Genomic DNA, 14,074 nt, shown 5'->3' with positions numbered 1-14,074 from the left:
TAATAACTAAAAAGATAAAAATTTTATTATTTGATTTTTATCTACGAAGATCCTAATCTTCTTAGTCGATGAGGATTTTAATTTTGTCCCCTTACAATCTTTTTGTAAAAATAGTTTAATTTTATAAATTTTTTGTGCCGTAATTTATAATATCAAAATAAAATCGATACAATTTTAAAAAATTTATATTTTTGTAATATAATTATAAATAAAAATACTAGTTATTATATAATTTAATTAAATTGTTTAATATAATACTTGTTCATATATTAACCATCACTTTTATTTGTATGTACCTTCACGTAAATAGCCACTAAATCCTTAAGTTACAACTTTGCATAGGTTATGTTACAACTTACAATCTTTCACTCAATGTAGATGTTTCACTTTGAGAAATTTTGATGAAAAAATTTATATATATTTATGTTTATGTGAAGTTATTAGTTGAAAATAATTAAATAATTTAATATATTTAATTAAATTATTATTTAATAATTTTTAATTATCAACTTTACATAAAAATAATTGTCTGTGAATTTTCATTAATTTTTATAGCTGCCACAATTCTTCATAAATTTTAATAAACGCATTACAAAATAATGTTAGACTTGTATATATTTTTTAATCTTTACACAATTAGTTTTGAATAACTAGGGAAATTTTGTGAGCATGTAGCGTTGCAAAACTACACCCAGAAAATTTATAGATGGATGCGGAACATAGAAGATATAGAAATTATACATGCACACCAGGAATGGAACTTATTATATATTTTGTGATTGAATTAGGCTAGGGAGGTCAATTCGAATAGCCTGCCCTCCCTCTCTATCCTGTTCCGTTCCACCCTTTTTTAAATAGAATGAGTTTTTTCAATGATTGACTAAGTTTAAAAAGAATTTGGATCGAATTTTTTGGGGGGAGTATGAGTCGGGTATAAGTAATAGTTATCACTGATGTTGCTACTCTAATTCTAATGCACTTTATTTTTGTCCCTGCTTACTGTTGTTATTTGTTTTGTCTCTATTTTTTATGTTTACAGATGTCAAAGCCTCTACTATATCGTTAGAATCACCGAAAATTTTTACTGTCTAAACTGTCATTGTTGTTTTATTCTACCTTCTTCTGATAGAATTGAATTATGTTCTGTGTAATTATCTTGTTTGCTGCTGTTTTGATGATAATCTATTTTATTTTCTTGATTTTTCCTAGCTGCAAATCATTATTGTATCTATTTGCTATCGCCATTCTTGTCTAGAACTACTGATGCTGTTGTTATTCTTATTAATGTTGCTGGCATTGTCCACGTAGTGTTATTAATACAACATTGAGGTAGGAATTTTTTTAAAAAATCTATTTTATATTATAGAATTGTTGTAAATAGATATTGACGTGAAAAAATATATTTATGTGATTATGAAATTGAATAAATATGAACGAGGCATGATTGTGGTTGATTGATGACAAGTATGTCTGTGTTTTTTCTCTGGTTGTAAAGGTGACAGGGCACCTATTTCCTCTAATGGTGACAGGACATATAATCCCTCTAATGGTGGCAGAGCACATAATCCATCTAATGGTGACAAGGCACATATTCCCTCTAATGATATTAATGCGCACCAGAGAGACAGTGTTCGAATTAGCTACCGGACATGTCGGGTTTGACTATATAACCAACAAATGAGCTCATTAGTCATAGGGCATACATGCATCATATGCATTTGCATGCTTTGATTGGGTTTGAATTTGTTTTGGTTTGCCTAACTGTTATCAATCGCTATCTGAGCTACTTGCTGTAATTGATATCTATACTTGTGTTTTTCTTATTTCTTTTGCTTGTGTTTGTTCTGGTGTGGCACTTTTGAGATTGAGTTTTGATACTGAATTAATGATAGTGTTGATTGAATTGCTTAGGCCAGAGCCGTGATTGGTTCCTGATTTAAGATTTAGTAAAGTATGAAATATTAAGCTGGTTCAGCATATGTTTGGAACAATTTGGTCATTCATACAGTTTAGGAAACTCTTAAAGATTTTTCTTATACGAAAAGAAAGGTTTTGGATTCCTAGATAATTAACTGATTTCTTTGAAAAAGAGTTTTGAATTTTTGGGTGATTAAACCATCAGTTTTCAAAAGATTCATAAGATAACGATAATCACTGAGTTTGAAAACAGTTTTCTTATTAAATATCTTCTTATGACAATTCTGAAAAATCCGTGGTGAGACTGTGTGGTTAGATTCTCACCCCTTACAGCTTTATCTTTTCAGGAAAGGGAAGAAGAAGCTTACGAAGAGTTTTATTGCGTTTTGCTTATATGATGTATTAGTTTAGATGTTTATTTTTTCCTCGCCATTAACATTATATTATTGTAAGAGGGATAGGAATCTTGTCTTGTAATGAAATACATGTATGTATATTTATAAGCTACTTATATAAAAAGTCTTGTATATATATATGTTTATTTGTTTTCAAGATAAAATAGTGTTTTCGGCTTTTCAAAGAAATCAGCGATACGGTTTTAAGTCAAAGGCTAATATTTTATTATTAAGTATATGAAGTAGTCGTAATACTTCTTATTATTAGAATGGTGCAGACGGAAGCGTGACATTCTGATAGTGAAAGTGTTATAGTAAAATATTAACTCTAACCGTTTTTATTATTGCTTATTAACTAACTTATTCATAACTACTTGCTCTAACTAACCGTGTCAAAGTGGCAGGCTCACTTAATTAATTTATTTACCCTTTTAATATATATTTAAATGTGTGTGTATTTTTTATATAATAATAATATTGTTATATGTATATATATTTATATAATTTAATTTGATTTTTATATATATTAAAATATAAAAATAAATACAGCACTAATATCAAAGTCTAAATTGAAGGAGACACCCTAGAGTCTCTTTCACCCAAACATCAATGTATTTCTTTCCTTTTTTTTTTTCTCATGCAGTCATCCTCTAATCAAAATGGAGGTGTTCAATCAGAATAAAAGTAGAATTGCAATCACAATAGACATGTGGATTTCTAACTAAAAGAGGAGTTACATGGCTATCATAGCTCACTTTATTGATAATTTTTGGACATTATATAGGGTCAGATATTAAGGTATATCTATTCAATTTATTATTGTTAATATATCGGTTGACTTTGCTTAATGTACTTTATTTAGTTGAATTTTATTTATAAATTTTGAATTATTATTTTAATTATACTTAGGTATGTCTATGTTTCTTGTCCATACACAAGTGAAGCATTACGTGAAGCTTTAGTAAAATGCTTATCAGATTAGAATTAAGGGTAGTGAGAATGTGAGAAAATATAAGAGTTTTTTTTTTATAATAAATAAAAAAATTATATGAATGATAATATGTAAAGATAGAAGAAAATAGAAGTTACGTCACTTAATATTTTTATATAAAAAAAAATAGAATAATAAAAAAAATTCAAATAACTCTTAAGTATTAAGTATGTATAAATTATGTTAAGAGAATTTAATTTGTATTTAGGTGAAATATTCAATTCGAATTATCACTTTGCATGTCCTATAAAATTTTTTATATTTAAAATTTAAATAAAAATACCTATTAAATACAAATTTATAGGTAATTGATTTATCTTTAAAATAAATTTTGAACCAAATCAATTAAATAATTATAATCTGAGATATTTATAAAATATTATTAGTATATCAAGTTAGCTAGTTATAACATAATTTTTTACAATAAATTTATAACATATTTATATATCTAATTGAATTTAAATTTAATTTTGTACTAAACTTAAACAATAAAGTTAATTATCTCCTCTTTTCATATAGTAAAAAATTATTTAAATTTAATAAATATAAAATTAGTTATTACTATATTTTAAAGAATTATTTATTTTTAATTAAGTTGTCTCACCCCATTGTCATCACTGTATAGGTAGGAACGCAGGTCAATTATATGTACATTGCAAAGTTGCACGGTGGCTGCCAATCACTCAATTGCACCTAACAAAGTAGAATTGGTTCATATACAGATAAGAACGAAATCCCACACGATCAATCACTGCACGAAATCTCAACAAATAAAACTAAAATTAAAAATATGTATAAATAATTAAGAAGAAAAGTCACCCAAATTAAAAAAACTAATTAAGAAGAAATAAGTTACCAGTCTAATCCTATAAACCTAGAGAAGAACGCATACCTTACTGTAGTTTATATGTGACTTACTCTGTCCAACAATGATATATCCGAGTACAAATAAAATGCTTCAGAATTTATTATCTTTTATCGGTAATTTAGCTTGATTTTTGGTATCGAGTGGTATTTTTTGATGAGTCAGTTTGTGTTATTTTTTCAGTACATACAGATGACTCAAATATTTTTTCATTTTAAAAATGTAAAAGTTGGAGGCTCCGTAATGGTTACAGTTTTTTTTGCTAGTTTGTAACACATCAGATTCTTTTGACTAATACAGATACACCAAAAAATATATAGTAAAAAAAAGACAGTTATACTAATTATAATGTATTCTTTTAATTTTTGTTTCATGTATTCTGTAACTACAAGACGGCAAAAAGCACATAGCTGAGCATTGATAATAGTAATAGTTTGATTTTGAATATTTTTTTTAACTTTTTTTTGATTTAGTTATTAGAAAATTTATTTATCAAATTTTTTTATCGGGATAATCTTGGTCTTTTTTTTTGTTATTATAATGAATTTTTTATGGTATCAACAAAATAAACTTATTTTTTATATTGATAATATTATTGAAGAGGAAAAGGTTGTTCCTGTGTTATTTATTTAGTAAAGAATTTTTAGTATGTTCAAGTTGAAGTGAGTTGAGTTAAAAAGGTAGTTTGGCAATTATATTGAGAGGAATACTCTATTCCAAAATATCTTTTTATTAAATTAAACACAGACGGTTCATTTTTACATAATAAAAAAACAACTTGTGAAAGAATTATTAAAGACATGAATAATAGAAAATTTTTAACTGGTTTAAGTGTAAACTTAGCTTTTACTTTGATTGGTTCGTTATTTCGACAGAGCTTTAAAAAATTTTAATGGGTGTGACCTTACTGTAAACCTGGATCAATAAAACTTGTGCAGATAAAATTATTACAATAAAACTTGTTCTTCACGATGATATTGATTTGTATAGATTCTTTTCGAATTCTTATTTTAACAATTAAGGAGAAGTGCGACAGACTAATCAACTGAAGAATATAACATTAACTTCGAGAAACAAATTTTTGTACAAATAAAATGGTTATTTATGGTTATAATTTACTTTTTGACTATCACGTATTCTTTAATTTATTTTCTTGTATCTTTTTTTCATCGTCTTCATGCCAATTCTATCAGCATCTCATTTTTAATAATTGTTGTCTTTTTAGTTTATTTTTCTTTAAATTTTAAACACCGTTGTTAATAAAAAATATTAATTAATAGTTAATATTTTAAAATATGAAATAAACTATATTATTAGATTATTAAAAAAATTAAACTAAAAAATTAAGTTAATAATTAAATAATGATCAAAATAATAAATTCTAATGAACTTATAATATTTTTCATATTGTATTAACCCTTACATGATATTTTGTTTCTATCAAATAATGCTTTTATATATCTAAATATATATATTTTATAGGATAATTTATTTATTTAAAATAATTAGAGTTTAAATTTATACAAATATAATATCCTCAAATGATTTACATAAATTAAAGTTAGGACCGAAATATAAACTGTTTGAGAATATTGTATTTGTGTAAATTTGAATTCCAATTATTTTAAATGTGTAAATTATCTTATTTTATATAATATAAAATCAATTACATACAGTTTAATAGTTAAAGATGGTGTATAAATAATATTTATTATTTGAAAATATTAAATTTGATTTTTTACTATAATATTTTAGAATTATTGCTACTTCGATGCGATTCAATCGACAAAATTAAATCAAATTGTTCACATTCAATGCAACTAAATTTAATAACTTATGATAATAGATAGGTATAGATATAAAAAACTTATGATAGTATATAAGAATAGATATGAGAATATATAAATTATAAAAAATAATTCTCATATAAAGAAATACAAAATAGTATTGAAATAAAATTACTTTATACTCTTTCTTATCAAATTAAAAAAATTGATGTAATAAAATTATTAATAAAAATACAAAAATTGATAGAAAGAAAACACACCATTCTCTATTTGTAATAAAAATTAGAAAAATATCAATATCCACTCATATAAATGGTAGCACCAATAATATACTAATATTTTAATTTATAAACTATTTTTAACGTGAGAAATAAAAACTACAAATCACCAAAAATTAGTAAAATAGTTTTACTATAATTAAAATAAGGTATAAGAGAATCATAAGTTATTACATAAAACATACATATACCAAGTCAAACAATTTAAACATAAAAATTTATTTATAAAATAAAAATTAAGAAGGTAAAAATACCATAAAATAAAATAGTTACTGTGCGGCCAATTTTTTAAACCACAGACCTTGTATTAACAATTTAAACGGTAAAAACAAAAATCAGATATCTAGAGCAAGTTGTTCAAATTTTAGCTAATCCCACAAAAATAAGAAAATCAATTAATCACTTATATATGCTTTTTAGGTGAGTTCTACCTAATCCTTTCTATTTCAACATATAAATTACTCCTCGTAACGTGACATGTTTTAATTGGATGCTTAGTTTTAGTTTGAGTTAATTTAACTCAATAAGAGTTAATATGTTAACTAAAGTAGGATAATTTTGTAATTAATAAATATTTTTATAAGAGGGATACATATATAATTTCTATAAACATTAAAAAATAAAGTTATATTTTTATTATTGTGTAAAAATTCAATTTACTCCGGTCCCATTTCTCTCTGAAATTGAAAGAAAAAATCAACTCATTGGGTGTTCCATATTTTGATGAACCAGGAAATAAGTATTTAGAGAAAATAACTAATTAAATGGCTAGGGAAAAAAGATTTGAGTCTGTCAGAACACTGTGAGACCATCTCGACCACAAGGTTGTAGCGCGAACGATCCTCCACCGTTCAGATGGCATGCGCTTTTGAACAATTAATCACACTCTGACCTCACGGGCATAGTTCATCCGCCAGACTTTGGTTCCTGTCTTCTTAGAACTCAAGGATACAGATGTACGAGCCTATAGAATAGATCCTATTCAAGTAAGGTCGTGTTCTGTGTTTTGTGTTCTTTGTGTTTAGTTATAAAAATTGTTTTTGTTTTGTGAATCTAGCCCAGGTGAGACTAAGTTTACGTTTGCGAAATTTAGAAAATTTTAAAATTTAAGAACGTGAAATCGATTATGATGGCTTTTTATGATGATAGTGTAGAAGGGGAAGACGAAAAAGAAGATGAAAATAATGATGATGATGATGATAATGATAGTGATGGTGATGATGATGGCCATGCCGATGCTCCCTTACATAAGGCACGTACACAAGTTAATAAAGATATATCTTAGAATTAAATTCGTCTTATTTCTGGTTTAATTTGGTGGTCCTTCATCAATTTCAAGTTTTCATGTGCATGACTCAGACATGTAGGTCGGTGAAAAAAAGGTCATTGATAGAAATAATTTCCTTAAGATTGGTCCCCATCTCTTTCCTTTGGCATTTCATTGTCTCCAACAGAATCAACAAATTAGAGAAAATATATATTGATATATGCCTAGCTAGGTATAGTAATTCTCCTCTTCTTCGAAGTTTGATGAATACATATATGATATAGGATGCATTTTCAGATACGCCAAAGAACTAAGATCTTTCGATATTTTTAGGTATTAATCTTAATTATTATGTATATATTTTCATATTTATGATTAAAATTCATGATTAAAAATATTAAAACATCTTAATTCCTTACCTTACTTAAAATGCTTCTTTACTTTGGGACGAATAAATAATGGATAAAGTATTATTTCCATTTTAAATGTTTGGATTAAATTTTAATATGATATTTTAATATTTTAAATATTTTATTTTTATTTTAATAATATTTTTGTAACATTTATTTTTTATTTTTTATTTTAGTTGGTCAATTTTAATTTACTTAAATACTAAAATTAAATGTTATTAATATTTTAATATGTTAAGTATTTTTATCAAATTTAACGGTTAGATAATATTAAATTCGTTTAAAATATTTTGAGATTGAAATAAAATATTTAAAATATTATAGACTAAATTAAAATTTAACCAAATTCAGATTAATAACTAAAAATATGGCACGTTACGAGGAGGAAGCCACAGAGGCTCTAGCATCGTGAATTGAGGAGTTGTCATAAATCAGAGTAGTTGATCGTGCGTTGCGAATGGAGACCAGCGATGGCTACGTCGCAACGGATGAGGGCCGCAGCGGTGTAGATGCGTCGAGACGGTGGGCGACGGCTTCGACCGGACGCGTGAACGAGATCACGCAGCTCGACAAAAGACGTGACGGTGATCGGTGGGCGGTGGCGTCGAAAATGCGTGGAGACTGTGGATTTATGGAGGAAGAGATTTGACTGTTTCCAAATGAATGGAAAGAAATTAAGTTTTTTATGGATTGTTTTTAGTGTGTATTATAAATGTAATTAGGATAAATGTAACATTTTTTTATTTTAAATTTTAAATTTTAATTTTTATTTATTTATAAAATTTAAATTATAATAGAATTGGCTTATATTGGCTTATAAAAAAATTATTTCTCTATATTTTTCTTTATAAATATATTGAATGTATTTACTTCACTATAGAATATGTAACCATAGCAGAATAAAGGAATATGAGAACTGATAACACATGAAATATTGCTAAAGATTTTTTCCCATTCATTGTGACGGATAGTACATGAAAATGATGCCACTGAATTCACTATTATCTTCTCAGCTCTTTAATATAATCATTAATACAAAAATAACCATAACCAAGAACCTTAAACCAAAAACTTGGATCATGAATCTCAGATTTATAAAATCTGTTTTTAATTTGCCAAACTTTCATGTTTAGTTCATTTTAATTTCACCTTTTTTATTCTCTGCATAAGCTTTTCCAGCCACCCCCTCTTCCAATTTGCCGTCGATGATGACTGCTTTGAGCTCTTTGCGACGTGGCTTCCGCTTCCTATTACTGTGACGATTATTTCTGGAGACAACAGCAAAAAGAGAACGAAGAAGAAGAAGTAAATGAAGCACATGAAGAAGAATAATATTTAGGATTTATAATTTGGGACCAAAGATTAGGGATCAGATTAGGAAATTTCACATCAATAGCCACGTCAGTAGTCGTTATATTGTGTCACGTGATACTGGTTATGCCACATCAGTTTTTTGATTATTGACTCACGCTTGAAATTGGGTCAGAAATTTATGTGTAGTTCAGAGTTCAATCTAGAAGTTTAAATTAGTGCAATTGAAATCTCAAAAATCAAATTAATACGCAACACAAATTTTGAGATCCACTTTGAAAATTTAGTCAAAATTGTGTTATATTCTATAGGATCTAGGTTTGGATATTCCTTTTTGAAATTTTGGTATTTTCTGCGCCAGAATATGATGGACTTATGGACTTGGGATGCACGCTGGAGTATTGTAGAGCTGTGAAGTTCTCAAACTCCAGAGTGTGACCCAATCGGTTTACCGAATTTGATTAGTTTTGCCAAATTTTAATTAGTTCACAGACTTAAACAGCCTCAAAATCGAATCGGATTGGTTTAAGATTTAATTGCCGATTTTTCGATTAAATTGGTCGTTCGATTTGTTTTTTTTTTATATAATTATGATATCAACTTGTGTGATTAACATGTCACATGATGGTTAATGTTTATATAAGCTTTCGGTTAACAATGTTAATTAGACAAGAGACTAATTTGATTTATTATTTAATACTAGAAGACCCAATTTTTTTTATAATCAGTTTAAATATTAATAGATTACTTTGATCAATAGGTAAAAACTGAGAGTTTAATTTGAATGTCAACTCAAAAAGAAAAAAATTTAAAGCCCAATAGTGAAAACTGAAACTAATATGGTTTATACAAATTAACACTGTATCGTTTTTATAACATGGACATTTTTTTCCTCTTAATTTGTCCATGGGCTTTAATAACGCGGACATTTTCACAGGCTTCATACTCATATGCATATATCTTTTTTTTTTTGTCACGGATATACATATAACCTGACTGTGTAACAGTTGAAAATCGGCCCATTAATAGAAATGGGCCTAGGCCCATAAGAGGAGAGAACGGCCCAAAACAAAAAGAGGAGAATCAATGGAAAGGAGCAGAGAGCTGACATTTTGAGAGTAGACATCTGAGGTTGGTTGAAGGGAAGAACGAAGAATGGCGTCTTCATCATCAGCGTCGGGAACGGCGGTTACGGAGCGGAGAGGGATTCCGGGTGCTCAGTTCGTTGAAGATGTTCAAACTTATCTCAATCAATCTGGTCTTGATGTCAACTCTGCCCTCGCTTTCCTTCAAGAAAGGTCAATCTCCATCGTTCATCTCTTTAGCTTCAAACCCTAATCACTCTTTTCCTAAACCTAACTCACACACTTTCAACGCTTACCTGAATCCAATGTAAGCTTAACTCACACACTTATATGCACTGTTTCTGAGTTTCTGTTATGCATTGGGCGGAGTTTCGGTTTTTATTTTCACAAGCCTTTGGAAATCACCTCAGCACTTTTTTTCTTGCAGGCTTCAGCAATACAAGTTAGTTGAAATGAAGCTTCTTGCTCAGCAGAGGGATCTTCAGGTTTCATTGCTTCATTTATCTGCACTTTGCACATTGGCGTAGCATGTACCTTTTTTTTTTAGTTTTTCTTGCTATATTTGTTGTTGAAAATTTCAATAGGAATGAAAAGTATTTAAATTTGAATTTTGTTTGAAGCAATAATTAGTAGTGATGATTTAAGGGGTTAACAATAACTGCTATGGAAGCAAGCAAGCATGAATTGGACATTTGAAAGCAACTTTATACATCTGGACGAGATTATAATTAGTTAAAATAATAAAAGCAATAATTTCCAATTGATTCGTTATCAACTGGTAATATCAATTCTAAGTAAATCTAATGCTGTGTCTCTCTGTGTGTGCACTGCCTTTTTCTCTTCATATTCAGTTACTGATGTTATTTATTCGTTGCGTTAACAGGCAAAGATACCAGATATTGAGAAGTGCTTAGATGTTGTTGGCACATTGCATGCTAAGAAGGGTACTGGTGAGGTTCGTTTTGTGTTTGCTTTTGCATAAAAATTGCCAAATATTATAGAATATGATGGTAAATGTTGTTTAGGTAAAAGTATACTTTGGTATTTATATGTGAAGAAAATGTGTTAGATAGTTGTCCAGTTTGCTATTCTAGACACATGAAATTTGTTAATTGTATAGTGTCGATACAAAAGATTTCCCGGCTCCTTATCCCCCTTGTTATTAGAGAAGGTATATAAAAGGGTGAGAGCATGGAACTAAGGAACTTTATTGCTTGTCTGAACTCTGAAGGCAACACCTGATTAACAACTGTAGCCTCTGCTCAACGTAGTGGTCTGACTAAGATATGATATATTTTATTTGAGATATTCTAGATTTGTTACTGTTATATTCTAGTACTGTGTCAATTTCCATTTACCAATCGTTGAGATTTATGTTCAACTACCACCAAGGCCTTTCTTCTGTTTTCCAACTAGGTTGGGCTTTGAGAGAATTTAGATTTGTGATCTGTACATATTATTATTTACTTGTAATTCTATTACTTGTTTCAGTTTCTTGTTTAGGCCATCAATTTATATTTTCCTTAGATTTTTCACTGGTTTAAATATAATATTTTATGTGTTCCTGTTTGTACCATGTGGGGAAAGAAGGGGAGGGGGAAAAAAGACTTCATTGGTATTTGTCTATCGCCAACCCCCAATAGTTTTATTCATTATCTCAACCTCGATTGACTGAGAATCAACTATTGTGATTTGTGTACACATTCCCCCTTATCTCTTTTCTTTTTATCTTGCTGTCATCCTCTTGTAGAAAATTGATGCTGTGACTACATACGAATACGGTCATACACTGCTCATGCATTAGTATTTATGTTGGTGCCAAGTCCACTGCCTTGTATTCCAATTTATGTTTGATTCCCGATTTTTCAATTGGAAATCTCTTTGGATTAAAAAACTGCCTCTGGTTGTGATACTTGGTTACTGAAAAATGTTAAAAATAATAATAAGTCTAATTTAATTTCTTCGGTAAACACTGTACCACATATTAGTTGGTTTATGTTTTACTCTACTCAATTGCAGGCACTTCTTGCTGATTTTGAAGTGTCAGAAGGAATATATTCGCGAGCTCGCATAGAGGAAACTGACTCGGTCTGTTTGTGGCTGGGAGCAAATGTTATGTTGGAATATTCATTGGAAGAGGTCCTTCCTTGTTATTTTTTTGTTGTTATTTTCATTTCTTCATTCTTTTTAGGTTTTCTGGGTACATAACTGCCGATATAATCTGCTGCAGGCTACTGCTCTGTTACAGAAAAACCTGGAAAATGCTAGAGCTAGTTTAGAAGTTCTGATTACTGATCTGGAGTTCTTGAGGGACCAAGTTACAGTAACTCAGGTTAGATTGCTATTTTTCAGGTGCTCTGCATGTGTCTGTAAGTTCATCATGCTTGATTGTCAAATGTGAATATGGCATGCATCACAATGCCTTCAATACTTTAGGGAGCTCTTGGTTGGAACTTGGAAGATGTAAAATGAGAAGATAGGAACTATAGAAAAGGAAGTGAAAATTGAGAGATGATCAATAGATCAGTGTATTTATTTCAATATTGCATTATCATTTTACATTCATTTTCATATATTATGAAACTCTTGTTTACCCAACAGATGAGGACATACAGTGACAACACATTTTTGTTTATTCAGTCCTCACATTTTCAAAATTTTTCATGACCCCAACATTGGATGAAGTTCCTAACATTGAATATTTGTTGTACTTCATCTTTGTTCTATATTGGATCAGGTTACAATTGCTCGCGTGTATAATTGGGATGTTCATCAACGGAGAATCCAACAAGCTATTGCCACGCCTACTTCAGAATAGCAAAGAAAAATTTTTTCCCCGCCTGTTTCAACATTTGGGCAGCTGTACGTACCCTTTCAGCTGAGAGTACGATTCTCATCTCTGTTCACTCTAGTTTTTAGATGGATTGCTGTTACATTTTCATCCTTATTCTGGTTTCACTACATTAGATCATGGCACTCGAGAATAGGAACCAGTTTTGATAAGTGCCGATTGATTTACTGGTCTCTATTTGTAAAAATAGTACCATTATTTATGTAGTAGATCAATGGGGCATGCTTTGTTTGGTGTGATCATATGGATGACATTTTGGAATTTATTTATACTTTGTTGAATTTGACAATGGTGGCATTTTGATTGATTGTCTAACCAAAAGCTGTTATTTGAATTCAAAAAATGGACTGTGAGGGCAATCAAAAGATGACCCCCCAATGTAGGGTTCAGTCAACTAATGAAATCTGTCGGTAGAATTACGCAATTTGAAGGGACAACACGTCATAATCAATAGCTATCCAAAGATGTTGCACCTTATCCTTCCTCCTAAGAGTCGTAGATCTTGTACGGTTTCTGACATATAAAATATAATATAGTATGCCATTAATTTAGATGCGGTCTTTTTTTTTTTCAGATCCTGTGTTAATGTGGAATGTTTATACACTAGGTTGTCTCTATTTTTTTTTATAGCATGAATTTAATTGCTATACACTGAAATTTTTATAACATCGTCTAATCAAATACTTGTATTGGCATGGCTTTTGAGGTACTAAGTGATTAGGTTAAATGTATCTATTAGCGCCAATAGTATATTAGATTCAGAAATGTTTGGTAAGCAAAAAAGTTTAACCAAAATCAGCCAGAATTTGATTTATTTAGTATTCATTAATTACTGCAGTAATTAATAAATATTAAATAAAATAAATTTTAGTTTTTGTTTTTTTTTTTTGTCTCTTTAGCATTATCCATTAAGTTTC

General features: G+C 28.9%; 1 protein-coding gene and 1 pseudogene across 1 annotated transcript; one reads left to right on the top strand and one right to left on the bottom strand.

Moving 5' to 3' along the window:
• Positions 1–7,019: 7,019 nt before the first annotated feature.
• LOC127742580 (uncharacterized) lies at positions 7,020–7,229 on the bottom strand (annotated as a pseudogene).
• Positions 7,230–10,313: 3,084 nt separating this feature from the next.
• LOC107462770 (prefoldin subunit 3) lies at positions 10,314–13,446 on the top strand. Its single transcript, XM_016081424.3, has 6 exons — positions 10,314–10,519; positions 10,734–10,791; positions 11,190–11,261; positions 12,326–12,445; positions 12,537–12,638; positions 13,044–13,446. Exons 1-6 carry the CDS (start codon positions 10,377–10,379, stop codon positions 13,122–13,124), a joined length of 576 nt encoding a protein of 191 aa, XP_015936910.1. The 5' UTR covers positions 10,314–10,376; the 3' UTR covers positions 13,125–13,446.
• The last annotated feature ends 628 nt before the right edge of the window (positions 13,447–14,074 follow it).

Source organism: Arachis duranensis, chromosome 1 (genome assembly GCF_000817695.3).
Source record: "Arachis duranensis cultivar V14167 chromosome 1, aradu.V14167.gnm2.J7QH, whole genome shotgun sequence".
NCBI classification, from domain to species: Eukaryota; Viridiplantae; Streptophyta; class Magnoliopsida; order Fabales; family Fabaceae; genus Arachis; species Arachis duranensis.
The sequence above is the reverse complement of the archived record's forward strand: the minus strand, read 5'-3'. Positions and strand labels throughout refer to the sequence as shown.